Below are 20,469 nucleotides of genomic sequence, written 5' to 3' on the forward strand. Positions count from 1 at the left end.
TTTCTGTTTTGAAAATTATTTCTATCCATGCCATGGGGTTAGCTGTGAGGCATAACTAAATAATCAGAGTAAACACTTGAAGTAGCTCTCTGTGTTAATACAAGCTTCACTTTTTTGTATTAGCATGAAACAAATTACTTTTTTTACTCCCAAAAAGTCATTATTTTGAGAAATATTTCAAAAATATTTCCCATTAAAATCACTGGTGTGGAATTAAAAATTAAAAGTCCATTAAGCTGCGCAGACGAAGTTGTGTTCATCTGCATTTACAACCAAACTGTTGCTTTCTGCTGTGTTTGGATCCTCTATATTTCATTTCCTCACACTGTAATCTAAATAAATAAGATGCCACATATTATGAGGTGCCAGTGACAAAAAGCAAAGTGACATATCTTTAAATGCCAGTTTGTAAACTGATCTCGGGCTCAGAGGAGGACGGCGTGCCAGCATGATGCATGGCCTGGATGTAAATAGAAAAGAAGATTGTTGTGTGCACATTCCAGTCGCTTTTCAACCGTGTAATGCTTTCACTTTCAGGTTTTGCCAGCGAAAGCAGAAAGCAGGTCAGAGGACAAATGTATTTACTTTATATTTTAAAGAATCTTAAACAATCCTTTCTGTAAAGCTGCACAGTCAGAGGAAACGAAGGCAGAAAGTGATGACGGCGTTTCATTTCTCAGTGAGCTGATTGACAGGAGGTCCAGCCAGCTATTTAGAGTAAAGGTTCCTTCAGTAGTTTGCTCCACTATGTGACCTTCAGTGGAGCCATGTCATGTTGAAACCGGGCACCAGGCCCCGTTTGCTCTCCTGTCCTCAGTAAATCCTCCATGAGCTTTACGTGCAATTAACCAAATGAGAAAAGTCAAACCCACCTCTGAAGATTGAAATTAAGACAACTGGCTTCTAGATTTGGACAAAATCCATCTAATAGATATGAAAAGTATAAAAAGTATCCCAAATTTATGAAAACAAGTGTGAGGGAACAAAAGGTTAAGTAAGACTCTCAATAACACAAAAAGCATTAAATCAACATAATTTAATGCATTTATTAGACAGAAGGTATAAAATTCCTAGGCTCAATGAGAGAAAAGTTTTTGTAGCTAATTTTGAGCAACCGCTGACTGTAAATAAACACAATAAAATGAAACACTCATTTCCCCAAGTAAACATACACACACTGCAAAAACACAAAATCGTACCAAGTTGCTTTGGTCTAGTTTCTAGCGCCAATATCTTACTACACTTTAAATGAGGTGAAACTAACTCCCAAAAAACTTTTCATCAAGATATATGAGCTTGTTTTAAGTTAATTCCTTAAAATGGAATTAAAAAGTTATTGTTCCATTGGCAGATTATTTTCTCTAATAAGACATGTTCCCATGTTATCAGTGGAATAATCTGCCAACAGAAATATAAAACAAGCCGAAAAGTTACTTATAAGTCAGTTTTGTCTTATTTTAAGTTTAGTTAGGATTGTGTTTTTGCAGGGCAGTTTTAGATCAGATGTTAAAACTACAGCATAGATCATGTTAAACTGACTTCAATGCAAACATAGTAAACAAACAATCAGCATTTCAATATCAGTTCATGAATACTGTTCCACGTTTAGGTGCGTCTGAAGGTTTTTAAGACGGATTGTTGTTTTTAATCCAGTGACAATGAGGGGTGGGAACTACATGTATGTGCCTCAACAAGCTGCCAGTGTGTCATGTTCCATTTAGGCCATTCCCTCCTGGTTCACATGTGTCCTTAAGGTCCAGCTACGATGAACCGGAAGAACTGGGAACGCCATCTGTGTGGGAAACCACAGCAAAGACATGAGATGGTAGAAGTGAGGAAAAATACCCAGAAGTTTTGAATCACTAGTCAAACAGGTTTAAAGTCTGTGTCACATTAAATCCCTGCAATATTCCTGTAGACGCCCGTGAAGGTTTTTGCATAGTTCTGGAGATTACCTCTGAACGTGGGCGGCGGTCTGGGCGGTTTAAACGCGCCGCCTTGTGCTAACGTGTCAACAATCCATCTCAGAGCATTTGAGCAGTTCTCCATCTGAGGAGAAGAAGAAAAAACAGGTAAATTCATCGAGCTATTTTCCCCTAACAGAAGAAAATGATGCCAAGCAACCAAAGAATCCTTTAGATTTTGCATTTTTGACTTTAATTCAGCAAATGCGAGTCCAGCTCCAGGGCCTATTTTTAGGATTCATTCAGCAGAAACTCAACAGCCATGTTGGAGAAATTTAGGCATGTTAGTAGTATAACATAACAGCTTAAGAAGAAGGAGAACAATTATCTGCAATTTTTGTAATTAAAGAGAACAAATATAAAGGCTAAGCTAGCTTTAATAAGTGTTACTGAAGGTCAAACTGATGCGACTTTCACTTTGTTTACTGTTCCATGTTCCCTGCCTGCCTCTTTACTTGTGGTTTTGTTTTGTTGGTTTCATTAAAAAAATTACAAGAGAAAATTCTTGTTGTTTTCTGTATTTTAGCAAGAATAAAGGAACAAAGTCATGACAGCGGAACATATTTCAAATGAGTGAGGGAATTGGGGTATTTATTTCTTAAATTCACATGTATTTATGTATAATTGGCTGATCAATACCTGTAAGGAAATAATCACCTTATCCACCAATCCTTCCAGCTTTGGCCATCAGAGACTCTGACATGATACTGAATGCTACTTTTTTCATTGTTTTCAGGCTGTTCCAACATTAATGCATTCAAAGACATGATGTAACTTTGGAATATTTAAGACTCAATCCTTCTGTAATTTTTCTGTCTTTTGTTATTTATCACATTAATGAAACAGGTAACGCTGTGACTGTCGGGCCAAAGGCAGCGTCAAGTTTATTCTCACCTCGTTCTCGAGAGCCCGGAGTCTCTGGTCAAGGTCTCTGTTTTCAGTCATGTGTTTAGCAACACTGTCCATCCTAGAGAGAAAAACAGAGATTAAATGATAATAATAATCATCATCATCATCAGTAGTAATCTATACACTCACTTGACAGACATCCGTTTGAGCCTCTCTGAGTCGCTGCTTTTCTGGATTTTGTTTTGGGCCGTCAGGAAGTCTTCTTTCTGGATCGTTTCCCACGTCATCAGTCTGTTGGCAGCCTTCTGACTTAACTGAAGAACTACAAAAAGGCAAAGGAGGGCAGATTGTGACATAAAGTTGATCCTCATGTAATCTTCATTAAAAAGGCGACAGTAAGCAACAAAACAAAACAAAAGAGATGCTTGACTTTACACCTTCATGACTTTCACTGACTGAGGGATGTGTTTAGGAAATACTGAACCATCCAGGAGAGCATTAGTAAGGTCACACACTAATGCTGGACGAAAGCTGACTCACAGTCTCTGCTCTAACCCTAAATGCTCCCTAAATGCTCTCTACTAGACTTTAAGTCAACTCTGTGCCTGAATCAGTTGAATGTCTTACAACTACATAATTTAGCACGAAACGGTGTTTGTCTGAAATAAAGCTGCAAAATCTGGTCTCCAAAATAACTTCATGTATATTTTAGTTTTATACTCAAACTTTTAATCCCAAATAAAGAATCTGAAACACCCAACTTTGCTAATGCAATCAAAATACTGACCAAACTGCTGAACCTTGACAGAGGGAACTTTACGGATCTTCCTCTTGATGAAAAGATTGATGTGGGAGAAGATGATTAACGGAGGAGCCAGTGACGGCCTGGAGTGATACTGGACAATCAGGTTGTAGCGCTGGAACTTCCAGTAGGACTCGCTGTTGGCCTGGACCTCAGTGAAAGTGTTGCTGCGAGGACAAGAGTAGAGTAAACCCAGAATCAGTTATTTAAACCCAGAATCATTCAGTTAAACCCAGAATCAGAGGCGTCCGATTGTCCGTTCCTGGTCCACCGACCTGAACATGGCGATGAGCAGGTTGATGAGCAAGATGTTGGTCACCAGGAGATAAACCATGAGCAGGATGACCACCAACCAGTTACCGGAGGAATTTCTGCACTGCTCAGCGCCTCCATCAACCAACGTCTGGTTATCCGTGCATTCTACGTCCCAAACCATTTTAACTGAAGGACAAAAACAAAACAAACAAAAAAACACATAGATCAGGAGAAAAAGTACAGTTATGTTTTATTCTATTGTCAGTCAGTTTACCGTTTATATACAAACCCAGATAAACCAATGGGAGGACAGATGAACAGGATGACTGGACAAATGGATGGATGGATGGATGGATGAACAGATTGACAAATGGATGGACGGATGGATTGTCAGATTGACAAATGGATGGATGAACAGATTGACGGATGGATGGATAAATGAATGGGTGGATGGATGGATGGACGGACAAACGGAAAAAAGGAAAGATGCCTAGCTGTGTAAAGGGTTTAGTGATTATGGGACAAATCGGAGGATGAATGAATCCAACATTCTGCATTAGTACCTGGTGGAAAATCTGATTTTTTTTTTCTTTTTGAGTACTTTTCTAGACATACGTAAAATATCAAAATTAAATTCCAAAATGCTACAAAATCCAGGAAACGCTCATCTTACCGTCAACCTCCTCCACAGGAATCTGACCGTAGATGTGCAGGTACGGCCTGTAGAAAACTCTGCGAAAGATGCGATCAAAATTGGGATCGCGGCGGTAAAGCAAAGCCTGATTCGCCACTCCGTACGCCATGATCCAAATTCCCAGGAAGAAGAGGAAGAAGAAGACGTCTTTCACCTTGAAAGAAGAGAGACGCGCTTTTTGTTGCACTGTAAAAAATGATGCGCAATCATAATAATAATTTGGAAACTTTTCTCACCATTTTGCCAACAATGATAATTTTTGGTCCCATCTGTTTGTGAATGGCAAAAATGTGAATGAGACGAAGGGTGAAGACCATGAAGTCCACACAGAGGAGTTCCCTTCCATACTCATAAGACCATTCAAACATTCTGAAATAAATGTTATGCAAGCATAATTAGTGTGGTAACAGCGCCATCTGGTGGTCAAACTTTAAACTACACTTAACTTATTATGCTTCCTGGAACAGGTTAGAATAGGTTTATGGGCGACACAAAGCATGGTCATTAACATTGTTTGGCACTAAATCATTCTTACATGACTAGATTTTAGTCTGGTCAGTTCTGAATGTTTTGAGCACATAGAGCGGTAAAACCAGCTGACCAAATGTGCTGGAGATCTGCTTGGTTGCTAGGAAACGGGGCTGGGCTTGGCTAGGGTTGCTAGGTAACGGCGCAATGCTTGCTGAATGTGACTTAAATATTGGAAGGTTTTTCAGACATCAAAATAAATTAACTAATTGACAAAAAACTGACTGGGTGGGAAATATTAAGCAGTGTGAATTATAAAAATGTTCAAAATGTGATTTTTTGATAATAGGTCCTCTTAACACAAAATAAATACTGTGGTAACAGCACCATATAGTGGTCAGCCTTTAAAACAACCACATTTAAATGTACAACCAACAGAACAGAAAATCATTTGAGACTTTCTACGGCAGCGATAATAAAAATGACTTCAGAAACTTTTTGTTGTGAAATGGGAGAATATAAATGAGTTGAAATTAATTCAAAGTTCATACCTGCAGATTAATCCCGAGATGAAAAGAGTTATAGCAAGAAGGTCAAATTTATTCCACACATCCTGAATGTAAACTCTGAGTGTTTGACGCCAAGTCATCACCCCTGAAAAGAAAGTCTGGAAGAGCAAAAAAATAAATAACATATTAGCTTATTAGAAAAGCAACAGAAAAATCTGTGTATAAGTAATTTCTCACCTCTCTTATCTCCTCACACACCATGGTGAAAACCCAGAAGTAGAGCACATACTCTGAAGCGGCCAGACCTGAAGGGCCTTTGAAGTCCAACAGCAGCACAAATGCATACAGGATGAGAAACAGGAAGTACATCAAGACGTTCCCCAAAAATGCCGTGACAGGAGCAAACCAGAACTGGCGCCAGCGGGACACGATAAATGGGCGCCGCGGCGGTCTGTAGGGTTCAGGAACGCCTGCGTCGAAGTAAAAACAGATCCTGGAAATGAGCATTAATGATGTTTGAAGTGTTTTTCAGTGATGGTGTCTGGAGAAGAGCCTCGCCTCTGATGCTGGGACTCCTGGGGCTGGAGAGCTGGCCGTCAACTTCACTAATGAAATGAGAGATTTTCAGTTCAGAAAACAGCAAAAATGTGTGATAATAAAACCTCTGAAGATTGAAACAATTAATCCGATTGATCGTAATGAATCAATTATTGTAACCAATGTTAATTGTTAATTGGAGTACATAAACAATTCCTGAAACACACTCAAAGCAGAAATTAAGAGAGCAAAAGTGTTCAAAGACTATCTACATTTTGCATCATTTAAGACATAAAAACATTCTTCTGTAAATATGTTCTACACAAAAATCAAGTGGAATAGTTTTAGCTTCACCAGGTTAAACTGTTGTAAAAACTAAAATAAAAGAATCTTTAGTAATCAGTTAATGTAAAATATAATCAACAAATCATCCCTAGCCTGACCTGATGTTAAGTCGAGCAGAAAGGACTGAACTTTTCACACGTTAGAAGGATTTGTTTTACTGCAGATGCATCAAAAAGGTCAAGTGTTCACTCAAGGAATGATGAGCAATAATATTTTTACCTTTCATCTAATGTATTTCTAATATTATACAGAAAAGGACTACATGAAAAATCTGCACAAAGTGCCAATATTTTTGCTCGATTAATCGTCCGAATAATTTATAGTTTAACTGATTACTAAATGAATCATTAGTTGCAGGCGTATAGATGTAACATCATTTACAAAGAGAGAACCACAAACTTCCATTTATGTTATTGACATTAAAGTGGCATGCAGTGTTGAAATGGAAGAAAAATGACATGAGGTTTTCAAACTTTTTGGAAATTAAACTATGAAAAAGTGTGACATGCATTCAACCCACTGAATCAAAACTCTTTTTAAATTCAATATTAGGGAATTATACTGTGGTATAAAAGGTCAGATTTGAGCTCTGTAACTCTGCAGCTCCTCCAAAGTTCCCTCTTATCTGCTTCACAAACTCTTATACACAGAAGGACTCTATCCACAAAGTAGGTGGAACCTGATTGCACTGGATTTTATTTAAGGGCGTTACAGTAAATGGAGGTGAAAACATAATATACGCTTTTCAGATTTTTATTGGTGAAAACATTGCATAGTTGCAAAATGCCGACATGTGAAAAGGTTTCCTACTCCTGCAGGGAATTGTATGTGGGAAAATGTTTATTGGTGAAAAGGCCAAAAAAAGCAAATATAGAAGAATAATTAAACTTTACATGTGTTTGATGTCGGAGAAAGAGAAGATGGTTGTCCCGTAGTGATTGTCCGCATCCGGACTCAGGTTTTCATCGCTGCTCCTTCCTTCCTCCTCCTGTTGGTTTCCATCTTCCCTGTGTTGGAAATATTACATGCAAATCAAGGTTACAGTGACTCCGACCCATTTGGGAACCTAATATCAACCGAGATTCTGCAGATTTCACCTGAAAGAAATGAATTTTGTGTAGCAGAGGAAAGGGCAGAAAAAGGTCAGCAGCAGCTTCCAGACGGCCGTGTCTCTCTGCATGTCGCCCCACCAGATCTGGGACAAAAACGACTGGAAGGGAAAAGAGACAAGGTCCAGTGGGATCATCAAGAGATGCAGAAAGAGGCTGAGCTGCTGTGGTTAAAGGGTCCAAAGTGTGGTTCAGGGGCCATTTGTGGCCCTTGGACTAATATTTGAGATATTTTTTACAATAGAAAATTGTAAGTCTTTTATTAACAAATTCTACCACGTCTATTCAGAAGCTGACATTGGTGTCCACAAATCTATTCTGTTAAATTTGGCTAAATCTTTTTATGTTTTGGATATACAACAATTTACACATCCCCTTCCTATAAAGAAATCTGACTCTTTATTCATTTAAAATATTCAAAGCTCAGTTTATTTCTTTGGTTCTTTGGACAACAAGTACCAAATCATAATTCACTGTATATCATTTACAAATAGAAATATTTATGTTTGAAACATTTCCTTGTTCAGTTGGTTTAAAAGTGCTGGTGGTCCCACCACTATGTGGTGTTGACAAAAACATGGGAATGCAAAGTCTGGATGAAGATGCTCATGTTTTTTCAATTACTGATAACATTTTTAAGCACAATTAAAAACTGACGGCTAAATTCACAAATTTAAATCTCTGTGGCTTTTTCCCCTCAAAATCTTAAAACGGAAAAAGTCTGAATGGAAAGAACAGAACAGACCTTAAAGAATTGCTTTGGACAGACAGCTACATTTTCCCCCCAAACTACCGTTTTGCTGTGGACACAGATAAATAATCAGAGTGCAAAAACGATGATGCACCTGCACGCCGTCATGGCTGAAGAAGAGGCGCGCGTCGGCGCCCATGCCCATCTGCAGGCAGGTGGTGCTTCCCCAAACGGGAGATTTCCTGATCAGCAGGTCGAAGGAGCGACTTTCATCGCTACGATAGCAAGAGCTGAAGATATCTTAGACAAAGAGAGGAGATTAGTTTGCCTGAAACAGATTTATTGATGACACGAAGGCATCACAGTTAACAAGAGATCAGAATAAGCTACACAATAATCTGAACAAACCATGCAATTCATGCTAATTTTATGAATAAATAATCTAGGAATGTTCTGATAAAATCCCAAGCATCAATTTTAAATAATCAGTATCAGAAACCCTGACTAAATAATGTTTATTCCATAAAAACAGCTTTCTTGCAAACCTGCTCTAAAGAAGGATTTTACACAAAATAAAAATGCAGTTTTATGGAGTCAATCAACCTTCATCACTGCCATTAAGATTTTGAGACAAATATTATTTGAAGTTTGGAGTCGTTTCTAAATTTAGCAGACTACAAAACATTATTTCTCAACATGTATTTTAGTGTGTGGCTGAATTAAAGTGGAACATGTTGGTATCCGTCTCACCGTGCGCCAGGTTCTCGAACGTCTGGGCCAGATCTTTCATGGACAGTTTGATTTCGGTTTCAGACTCCAGCTTGGACAGCTCTCTGAGCATCTTACAGCCACTGAGAGCCGTCAGCACCGACTCTCCGGCCTGACAAACACGGCAGGACAAGCAAAGACGTGAAACAGTTTTAGAGAATATTATTTTCTCAGGTCCATACAGTCGTTTATTTTCAATGCAACGCTCCCGACACTTAAAAATGGAAAATCTGACAATGTAAGAAATGTTTCTGATAGACCAAACTGACAAAAACAAAATGTTTATATAAATAATTTGGTTGTCCTTAAAAACAACCTATTTCTCATTTATAAATGTCTAGTAGCAATATAAAATGTCGAAAGCTGAAAGAATGAAAAAAAATTACTAACAGTTGCAGAAGGTTGTGTACAAATCATAATATATTGGGTATAACAATACACCTAAATATAGTTTCACGGTTTTGTGTGAATAAAAAACACACAATAAACAAGACAGCTTGTTTACTGTCTCATTCAGTAAACAAGCTGAATGAGACAAACCCAAAAGACAAATGCAAATTTATTTTTAACCTTTTAAACAGAAAATGAAACAAAAATGGGACAGAAAGCATAATTCTAAGTTAGCAGGCTCTCAATTAGCATGTTAGAGCTGAAACATTTCAAATTAGGATCCATATTTTAGCTTTTGTCTAATAAAAAAAGGTTATGTTGTACATTCTTGTTTTGTGTCAGATATTTTACCATCTCCCAGAAGAAAGTGGCCATCTCAGTGCGGTTCTGCAGAACGGCCCAAATGAAGAGCGAAGCCCAGGGGTAGAGGCAGCGCTGGTTCTGATAGGAGCGATTTTCACACAGCAGCCTGCTGACACGCTGAGGAAAAAACACAACAAGACCCAAATACATCGGCTCACATCAGCTGAGATCTAAAAAAGAAACAAAACGGTTCTTATCCAAACACCTGACAAAAACAAACAGGAAAATCAAGCGTACCTTGACAGCTTTCCTTTTAGAGCTGATTTCTGAAATTCCCAAAACGTCGTAGTAAAACGGCTGGCAAGTATCACCCAGTAACAAATCCAGGACTCCTGAAATCTAAGAATATGGAAAATAAAGTTTCATCAGTTGGTGTTTTATCCTCACATAATTTTTATATTAGCAATGCAGTGATAGAAAGAGAGTGATGGAATAATGTAGGCAGAGATACAGACAAAAATATAGAGAGATGTAGACAGATGGATAGAAAAAAACACCATGGGGATCTTCATGTGTCACAGCAGCATAAACAACTCACAATGACTCAAATCACAATGAAAAACAATCTAAAATATAACAATATTTAGAGCAATGTATAAAAATCATAGAGGAGCGATAACAGAGGCAGTAGTGTTGGAAGCTGTAGAGATATTTCAGCAATTTATTAATGGTCCATTACTGGTTGTATGCAGTCAGAAAGCAGTTGGTCAGAATGACCTGCTGTACCTTTCAGTCGGCTGCTGAAGGAGTTTTTTAAGGCTCCACAATCTCATAAGATTTAATATTGATGAAGGAGGTGGAAACTCACCTCGAAAAGAGTGATGTCTGTCGTTGGCTCGCTCTGAAAGTCCTCTTCTGTCATTTTGAAAGGGCCTTTTGGCTCACTAGTTGCTGCAGGCAAAGTTGTTGCAGTTCCAAGTCTGACCACTAAGTGGCGCTGAAGCAGCTGATATAACAGCGTTGAATCGGGAACGGAGCGGTAGAGCTTCTCCAGTCTGCCGTAGGTCAGGTATTCGACGATGTTTAGACCGTTCTCAGTGAAAAGCTGCACAAACTGCGGCTTATCATTGACCAAGACGTCCGTCATGGATTCCTTCAGATCCTCATACTGTTTGGACGAGAAATACATTTTTATAACCAAGAAAAAGGTAAAACGATTGAAAGAAAATGTAAAAAACTCTGCATTTCTTTCCATTTACCCTCCAATGAATGTCTCCATTGAAAAGTTCGCTCTTGGCAATGTCAACCCTGTTCCATGCAACAGCGAGTTTCAGCTCTTCGTTGTGCGGACTGGCCTCAACCGACGTCCGCTGCTTACTGGCTGCAAGACAAACAGAAAACAAACATGTCTGACCACATAAAAACATCTGCAGGTTTTAGTTTTAAAGGTTTTCCCTACCTCCAACCAATGCCTTGAGGAGGACTGTGTCAAAGTCTGTGGGACTCTCCTGCTCTCCATAGTGGATTGAAATCAAGTCTCTGCATTGGTAGATGCTCAGAGCCTGCAGACAGAGACGTCAAAATTAGAAAAAAACTGGCCTCCATCATGACTGAAGAATCAAAGAGGGACACCTTTAGGAAACAAGAACTAAAGTTCAACCACCTTCGGTCCCGACCTGTTTGGGCAGCTGGACCAAAACTCTCACCACAAGCACTTGGGTAAATATTTTCTTGGTATTTTCTTAAAAGTGACCTATTATGTTTCAAGTTCGACATGCAAAGAGCAGAAAAAACCACTTCCTCTTTCAGTACAGAAAAACCAAGCAGAACTCACACGCTCAACAAGTTTGTCAGACGCCGATTCTGCAGGGAAGTGCTTCTTGACTCGCTCTGCAACTTTTTCTTTCAGATCCACACTGGGACCGGATTCGCCGTCACCTTCACTGCTGGACTGGAATCCTGGGGCAGCAGACACGTTCTCCAGGAGGTCGGCAACAAAGTCTGCTAGGCCTCCGGAACCGGCCAGGACCAGCCAGGGCATGGAGTACTTCAGCGACAGATCCATTCGCTGGCAGAGACCAGAAAATCCATGATTACCACGTAAACTAAGGCAAAACGACAGTAATCAAGTTGACAATTCACCTTTAAGCTGCTTGTGTCTCCTGATATCAACATACAAAGAACAGGGATGTCAATTGTTCCACTACCTGTTAAGAAAAATATTCATTTTACCTTCATTTCTATGCTTACCAGATTACCCAAAAAGGTCAGAATAGTTCAAATTACTAAGAAGCCCTTAGATTATTTTTCATCCATTTCATGAACATTAAGTAAATACATATATTTCTAACCCCATATTCCTGTGCGCTGATGGGAAATGTAGTCCTCCAGCTTGGCTCTGAAGACAGTGTCTCCTCCTCTGCGGCCCACACTCCCATCGTCCACCAGCAGGAAGGACTGGTAGTTGTTGTCCAGACAGCAGGAATCCCGAACTGGGTTCTGGACATAGTACTTTGCAGGAAAGCTGCCCTGCTCAAGAAAGAATACACAATAATTTATTTCAGATGAGAAACCGGCAAAATTAATGAATGTATCTTTTTATCTGCAGTGAGTATAAATAGTGGAGGCATCCCTGAACAAATGGTAGCTTTTAGTGATGCACAAAATGGAGACAAAGGCATTACAGAACCTTTTCCACCATTAAAAGGAGATCCATTATGTTTTCTTGAACAGATTAGGATAGAGCTATTGGTGATTTAAAAACATCTTCATTACATTCTTTCCATAAAAATCCTCCTTCAGTAATGAGATTTCAGTCTACTCAGTTCTGCATGTTTTGAACTGTTTTAGAGCGTCTTGTCACTTTAAATCCAAATAATCTGCTGCTGGCCACGCCCCCAAACCAATGTTTACACTCGCACATGCAAACGGCTAAACAGATGCGCACTAAAACAGCCGTACAATCTTTGAAAAGCAGAAGAGGAGCCTCCTACACAACCAACAAAATTTCAGTAAGCAGTTTATAGGTGGCAAGTCAACAAAAAAAAAAAAAAACACTTTTCCAGCAGCCGTTGTACAGCTGTGAAACCACCTGACCAAAAGTGCTGGAGCTCCTTGCGTTGCTAGGTGACGTGCTGGGTTTTATTGGGGTTGCCAGGTAACAGGCAGCCACTGTGCCTCAGTGCGGTTGTGATGCTCTGTTAGCGATGTGTAGGGTTGAGTTTTTTCAAGAAGTTGTGTCCGTTTTCTGTTCGTGTTTCCCCGCTTTGTGTAGCTGTGGTGACGTTAACGCCACGACGAAAGTTCATCCAACATGATTCATTTCAAGTGCTTTGCTTTCTCTTTTCAATATCTTTTCTTTTTTTTCAAATAATTTATAATATTTGAACTTCCAGCTTCTGAAAGCTTGGAAACAGTTGTTACAAACCGACCTAATGTTGATTAAGACAGAAAATTAGTTTAAGTCCAACGGGTCAAGGTAATATGTTTACTTTATGTTTTGTATTGTATACTTTGTACATCATCTGTGTCTTTTTTATTAGTTCTGCAGCGTACTTGTGGTGTAAAACAGAGACTGAAGATATACTCGTGTTTGTGAACAAGCCAAAGTAAATGCCTTTTACAAATGAAGGTGAAAATGTTCAGTAAACATCACACCTTCCTGCAGAGCATAGAAACCTCCAGGGTAAGATCATGTGACTCTTAAAACAATGACCTTGGGGTTGACCAGCTGCTCCTTGTTGTGCACTACTCCCCACGGAGCGACGCCCACGGCCACCACCTTGTTGAGGGAGTCGGAGGAGGCTGCAGTGGCGTGATCTCTCACCGCCTCGCCAACACACCTGCCGACGCCTTCACGCAGTCCTGTTGTAAAGATCCACGCTCCTGGGCAGGGACAGTTCAACATTACGTGTTCAATAAAAAGTCTAAACAGGAGTCCATGACAAATCAAAGTCTCTAAACTTGGTCCTTATCTTTCCATGAAAGATGTTTAAAGTATGTCTGAGCCTTTTGGAGATTTACCAAAATTTAATCAGCCTACGTCTGCAGTTTTGTCAGATTTTTGTCTTCCATTTGTTTGTAGCCGTGTGTGAAATAAGCGCTGTGATCAGCTGATTTGACTGTGCACTGTAAAATCACAAAATCTTAAAAGTATTCTTGCTCTAGATTTTAGTGCAAATATCTCAGCACACTTGAAATAAGATCAAACCTTAGAAGTAGCTTTTCAGCAAAACATAGGAGCTTATTTAGAGTCAATAATTGATTAATATTGATGAAAAAGTTCTAGTTCTACTGGCAGATTGTTTCACTTATAACAAGACATTTTTCCCATGTTATGAATGAAATAACCTGCCAATGTAACTAGTACATTTTAATCAATATTAAAGAATTATTGACTTAAAATAAGCTCATATATCTTGCCAAAATGCTACTTGTAAGTTAGCTTTGTCTTCTTTCAAGTGGACCAAGATATTTGCACTAGAAACTAGACTAAAAATACTTGGTGAGTTTTTGTGTCTTTGCAGTGTGCAAGCAGTTCATTAACAAGCAGATCATTGCTTTGATCTATACAATATAAAATCAAAGGAGAATACACAAACGTTAGTGCTTGTAATGTTGGACAGAGTGAAAATGTAGTATAAATGCTTTTAACACTGAACAAAGTGATATGATACAACAGCAACGTAATACTTAGCATTTCTGTGAGTTTTCAAGCTGATTGTGTGTGAACAAAATGAGTAAATAAATGTAAATATGCAAAAAGTTCCTTGTCTAAAAGGACATTCTGTTCTGGATTATAATTGACTTTTTCATTTTGGAGAAAAACGTCTCGCTGCCCCTTTTCCATCTTTTCTGCTCTGGGTTTTAAAGACCTCGGTTTACATTCACCTGCTCTTTGTGCTGCTTTCACCAGTCCCTGCCGGAGGACTTCTCGGACCCAGGTCTTGACCTTCATTCTGCCCTCTCCACCCACAACGGAAACCACCAGGTTTGGTACGGGAAGATGCCAATGGGTCGTCATCAAGTTGTACACCATAGATGGCTGGGTGTCCCACGACAGGCGTAAGAACTGACAGAAAGACATTTCTGTCAGTTAAAAAAAAATCTAAGAAACCAGCACGCATCAGAGCGAGGGATCAGACATGAGGTCAATAACAGGTTTACGCAAATTTCTTACAGACCTGTGATTGTTTGATACACTCCAGAAACACAAAATCTTACTGAGTAATTTTTTTCTAGTTTTTAGTGCAAATATTTTTAGTATTGTTGAAATATGGCAAATCAAACTTTCCAGCAAGAAATATGATCTAGTTTTAAGTCAATAGTTAATTAATATTGATGAAAAAGGTTTAGTTTTTTGGCAGAAAAATTGAGTTATAACATGCAAAAAATGTCTTATTATAAGTGAAATAATCTGCCAGTGGAACTAGAACTGGGTTGCTAGGTAACGGCTGGGCTTGGCTGGGGTTGCTAGGTAATTGCTGGGCTTGGCTGGGGTTGCTAGGTAATGGCTGGGCTTGGCTGGGGTTGCTAGGTAATGGTACCAGTGGAATTAGCTTTATTTAGTTAAAACAGTAGTTTTAAGTCAATAAAACTTAAAACTATTGGAAAGTTTTTCTGGAAATTTATTTTTAAGTTAAATTTGTCTTATTTCAAATGCGTCAAGATATTTACACTAAAAACTACATGGTAGGATTTTGTGGGTTTTGCAGTGTATTAGGCTTTTCCACATGAAGCCAAGTTGCTTTGGATCACTTTTACAAATAAAACCATAATTTAACAACTGGAATTTGTATTTACTCAGTTATTTCTCTGATAGTAAAAGTAGTTTGATTGTCTGAAACAGAATAAATCTACAATGGGACAATTTATTTACTTAAGTGCAGCCGCAAGTCAGAGGTCAGAAATCTCCAATGTGTTGACATATACTACAATCTCTCTTGATAATTAGGTCGTAAGATTAAAACAAACATTTATTAACCAACTCAGATCAGATTTCTTAAAGCCAAACAGAAGGGACCCACTTGGCTGTGTCTCTTGCTGGCTCCTGCAAATTGAACCTCTCCAAAAGCGTCGGTCGGGTATTCAGACGAGTGCTGGGCGCTGTCCCAGCGGTTCACAATGGCCGTGCTGAAGCAGTCCCCAAGCGCCACGGAGGAGTGGGTGTCTCTCGCTCCTCCACACTGACACAGCGCTCCATTACTGACACAAAGAGACCAGATGAGGGTCCGACATCCACACCGCGGCACGTAACCGTCACGCTGCACTTACCTGAAAGAGTCCTCCACAAAGGTGGTGCAAACCCTCTTCTTGTAGATCTTGGCAATCCAAGTCTGTAATGATTTCAAACAGTTTAGGAAGTTGAAGTGAAGCGCTTGCTAAGTCCTGTTAAACCCACTCTTACCCTTTTGTGCATGTTGCCTGCAGGGAGTTGAAAATGCAGCAGGGAACAGAGAATGTCTCAAGCTGCTGAGTCAGGCTCGACCCGAACACCTGAATGTGACTTTTGACGGGGCGCTGCTGATTTGACAGGGATCTATGCACAGCCAACATAAATCTATGAAGCAAAGCAGCAGCGGACGTCCCCGACTTACAGGCTGATTTTCTCACATCTTAGAAATTAGAAATATTTTTGAAAAACTGCAAAAAAAAAAAAAAAAAAAAACCACTAATATTAACAAGTATTTTTGATCCAATTTCAAGTGCAAATATTTTAATTCACGTGAAATAAGACAAAACTAACTATTTTTTTAATCAACATATAGGAGTTTGTTTAATAATAATTTAACCCTGTCATGCATGGCGGTCACTGCAGTGGACAGATCCTAAAAGACTTTTTTTTGTGTTTCTTGTAGATTTGTATGTGATAAATGCACACAGACCACTGGCCAGTCCCACAGGATGACCAAAGATGTCTTCTCTGTGATTTGGGGGAAATTGAGAGTGAAGAGCACTTTTTGTTTTGCTGCCCTCAGTTTTGCTGAGAAATGATTTATTTATTAAAATACTTGATGTTTATCCAGATTTCTCTTATGAGGACAAAATGCGTAATTTAAATATTTTGCGTTTCAGTTAGCACAGTTTATAAAGAGGACACTTTTTGTTTAAATAATATTTATATCCATCTATCCATCCATCCATCCATCCATCCATCCATCCACGAGGACACTGGTGCATCTTACAACACACTGCCAACTACTGGTCATCCACTGCAAGTGCAAGAAGTGTTTTTGTTAAAAACTTGACAAATTTCACAAACTGATGAAAAATGTCGACCAACTCAGGAATATACAGTCCCTCCTTCTACTGTAAAAAAATCTGCTGGCAAGTAAAAAAAAAAAAAATAAATATATATATATATATATATATAGTGACACAAAGTGGCATAAACAAAGTAGTGCGAAGGAATGTGCAGAACTTTGCAGAATACGTTTCTGACAGGAGTTGACGTGTTAAACATGTTGGGTCTGCTCCTTTTAGTTCTGCACATGACGCGGAACATGCAGAAGCCGTGCCAACTGGCACCGCTGAAAGAAATGGAACGCGGCCCTCAGTCTGGCGAAATAGCTGCTGTGAGGAGACAAGTTTCTGAGAAAAATTAACTCTGCATTGCACTTCTATCCAGTGTTTTACGGTCAGAACAATAAACTTAATGTTCAAGTACACCTTGTACACTAGATCATTTATGTATACATTTTGTAATAAAGGCCAATAAAAACAACTTAAACTGGTTATTCAATAATATATTTTTTAGTAAAAAAAATATTCCAACTCAAATTATTAGAAATTCTGCACACAATCGTTATGATAAACTGAAGAAAACCAATGTTTTCTATTGAAGCATCTTTTTAAATTGATGGACTCAAATGAGCTTAAACGACAGATGTCAAGGTTTCAGTGTTAAAAAATATAAATGTGCAAAACACAGGATTTGCTTGTCCTTGAAAACTGGAAAAATTAACCACCCCTCAAGTCTGAACAAGAAAATAGAGCAGCTGCAGGAAAACCTGAGTTTAATATTAATATCTCTGCTGTATGTGTATGCCATGTTGTGAAGGCTGCAGGAGTAACTATTTAACCAGAGAAACACAAACTTTACTGATGGCATGCAGATAACAGGTGTGATGTCATTCCCAAAACCTCATAACCAACTAACCAAACCTGTCCTCTTTATTTGCATGCAGTTACCTTTATTGAACCCGCATGGTTTACAGGAAAAGCTGGAAATAATAAAACAGTCAGAAGACCAGGAAAGACTGGGATGGTTCCATTATCAAAGATCTTTAGCGAGCATTTCAAGTTGCAACAAAACTACAGTCTGGTTGATGACGTCGAATGAAAAGATATCCATGTCCAATTTTCTGCTAAATCGCTACAAGTCGAGGCCCCAGGGAGACAAACTTACAATTTGATTTGATCAGAACGCTGAGTGAAGAAATAAAACACATAAATCCACAACAAATTAGTCCTCCTCCTGCACAACTCGCATCTAATCTGAAACAAGAGGGCATTTCTTAATGCTTATCTGCATTAAAGTCTGAATTGTGGCATTCAGATTTGTTTGTTTGTTTTCTTTCTCTTTTAGTGGCATTAATCTTCTTCCATACAAATGCAACTTCAATGCTTCTAGATCTATTCAAAAAATCTGTAAGAAGTCAGTTGTTTTATGTTTACTGATGTTAGCAAATGGATTCAAATACGTTAGTGTAGATTCAGTTTTTTTTTTTTTTTTTTTAAATAAACCGCTTGACAATATCTTTCAGAGTATTAAATTGTTAACGGATTATATGCTAAAGGAATCCAAAGGACATTTTTTAATGTTTGTTTTCATAGTGCGTCTTTTAGTAACAAGTATCAAAATATTTCTTATTATTTTTAAAATAGCTAAAATGTTATTTAGGAAGTCTGAATGGGTCTGAGGTGAACAGTAACGCTTATAAATTTACTAGTTTTATTGTACGGCTTGACTTAAACGCACCATGGAGTTAGAAAGAAGCCGTAAATCACAATGTAGGAGCGCAAACAGATCCCGGCACAACACCTGCAACTGATTAAGCGTCGTCTCTGAAGTGTAAAACAGTTTAATGTGTTTCTGGTCGGAGCTTTTATTCAGTTAATTACCCAAGGCGATACGTCAGCTAACTTCCGGTAACTTGCTGGACAAGTGGTGTTGAAGATTACGCAGGACTTTTACGCTCCCTCCGTAATGACGCCGCTACAGAGACGTGGGTTTCCATAAACAGAACATTGTTATGACCGGTGTCGGCGACAGTAAGTAAGTGGGTGAGCGAGGTCCCCACAAAGCTAATATTTCTCTACTTTCGAGACTCTCAACAATGCATACCACTGCTCTGAGGACACCTTTCAATTGTTCTTTTCCATCACAGCCGTCATGACACACCTCGCTTTACTTGTTTAGTTGTTTCTCTTCTTAAAGGTTTACCCACCTGGTCTTTCTCAGATTTACTGAGCTTGTCTGTGCTTCCTCGCATTTCTCCGGCGTCTTTCATCTTCCCCTTTCTTTCCTTTGCGTCCTTGTCAGTGGGAAGTTTTGTAGAGGAAATCACTCGAGGTTAGGATTTCTCTCGGGCCATTTCCCTCCTCTCTAATATCAGTTCCTGTTTGTATTGTCTCTGCAGCCAAAGAGGAAAAACGAGGTGCGCTGCAGCCCAGACACACCTAACAGGGTGTGGTTTCGCAGCTCAGCTGTATGGCTATCGGCGTGGCTTGTCAAAACCACAGGTATTTAAAAACCAATGACGTCAGCTGCTACCTTTTTTGAGTCCACTTCCTGACATAACTAAATACAGATCTATTAATTTCATACATTTTTTTACTACTTTAGCTGGTTGTTTACACCAGCTGTATGGTATTTGTTTATGGTTTCACTGTTTTGAAGACAAAAGCTTAAAATAAAACGATTGTTTTAGTCATTTTTGGTTGATATTCGTATAAAAAATGTCACGTTCTGCAGATTTTTCATTTAACCACTTAAGCCTTTTTTTAAACATTAGATGCAAATAAACAAATAATCAATCCCCTCCCCTTTTTTAAAAACAAGATAAACATTTTACCTAAAATGCAACAGCATTATTTTAATAATTTGTAGATAAACTGATTAATTTTTTAATAATTGGATTGCTAATGGTGCTTATTTTTCTATCTGTATATTTCTTGTATAGTTTTGGTTTAATCACTGCTCTGAGTTTATTTATCTTTTACAAAATTATATTTTTTCTGAGTCTGCATAATACTCAAGTTAACCATTAATCAATTACTAAGTTAGTTGATGATTATTTGAATTAATCACATTTAATACGATTAATCGTCCCAGCTGTAAATATGTATTTTTTTTTAAAACTGTGTTGTAAGTGATGAGATTTTCCCTGAGATGATGAAAGCTCTGCAGTAGAGAGGATGTAGCAGCTGACACGGCTGCTATATCCTCAGCGTCCACGCTGAGGATGGACGACCCCAGCGGACCGGCAGATCAGGGCAGCGGGTCAAGTTTCCAAAAAAGAGGGGACCGGACCGTGGCCTTCAACTAATCCTCTGAAGGAAAGTTTATTCTTGGACGTTGCTTTCGCTGGTTTCCCTCAGTGAAAGACTTCTCTGACACCCACCAATTCACAACAGGTTATCGTCTATTTCTAAATGTGAATTTCTCTCTTTTGTAAGTGAGGAAAAAAGGCAGGATTTTTTTTTCAGCCATCTGATCCAGCAGTGCACCGCAGAAACTGGGTGCACCACTTCTGTGCTTCTCATTAAAGGAGTTTCAAACCA

At 38.8% G+C, this 20,469-nt stretch overlaps 1 protein-coding gene and 1 long non-coding RNA gene across 3 annotated transcripts; one reads left to right on the forward strand and one right to left on the reverse strand.

Annotated features, from left to right (window-relative positions):
- Positions 1-1,021: 1,021 nt before the first annotated feature.
- On the reverse strand, positions 1,022-19,332 carry LOC103481420 (transient receptor potential cation channel subfamily M member 4-like). 2 transcript variants are annotated; one of them, XM_017310641.1, is made up of 29 exons: positions 19,134-19,197; positions 16,091-16,326; positions 15,958-16,019; positions 15,711-15,888; positions 14,575-14,755; positions 13,400-13,569; positions 12,036-12,213; positions 11,827-11,891; positions 11,519-11,752; positions 11,144-11,246; positions 10,944-11,065; positions 10,553-10,852; positions 9,982-10,083; positions 9,733-9,861; positions 8,974-9,103; positions 8,378-8,523; positions 7,521-7,633; positions 7,317-7,430; positions 6,100-6,146; positions 5,779-6,011; positions 5,584-5,699; positions 4,801-4,933; positions 4,544-4,718; positions 3,891-4,056; positions 3,601-3,782; positions 3,003-3,135; positions 2,859-2,931; positions 1,956-2,049; positions 1,022-1,792 (listed from the first exon to the last, which is right to left on the reverse strand). In XM_017310641.1, exons 2-29 carry the CDS (start codon positions 16,100-16,102, stop codon positions 1,761-1,763), a joined length of 3,723 nt encoding a protein of 1,240 aa, XP_017166130.1. In that variant the 5' UTR covers positions 16,103-16,326; positions 19,134-19,197; the 3' UTR covers positions 1,022-1,760. The 2 variants fall into 2 exon arrangements, with proteins under 2 accessions (XP_017166130.1, XP_008435047.1); XM_008436825.2 differs by lacking the exon at positions 16,091-16,326 and having other exon boundaries at positions 19,134-19,332.
- LOC108167254 (uncharacterized) lies at positions 18,721-20,123 on the forward strand. Its single transcript, XR_001777606.1, has 3 exons — positions 18,721-18,957; positions 19,326-19,428; positions 20,088-20,123. It is a non-coding gene; the product is annotated as an uncharacterized LOC108167254 (long non-coding RNA).
- Positions 20,124-20,469: the final 346 nt, after the last annotated feature.

The sequence above is a fragment of the Poecilia reticulata genome, linkage group LG19 (assembly GCF_000633615.1).
Source record: "Poecilia reticulata strain Guanapo linkage group LG19, Guppy_female_1.0+MT, whole genome shotgun sequence".
Lineage (NCBI taxonomy): Eukaryota > Metazoa > Chordata > Actinopteri > Cyprinodontiformes > Poeciliidae > Poecilia > Poecilia reticulata.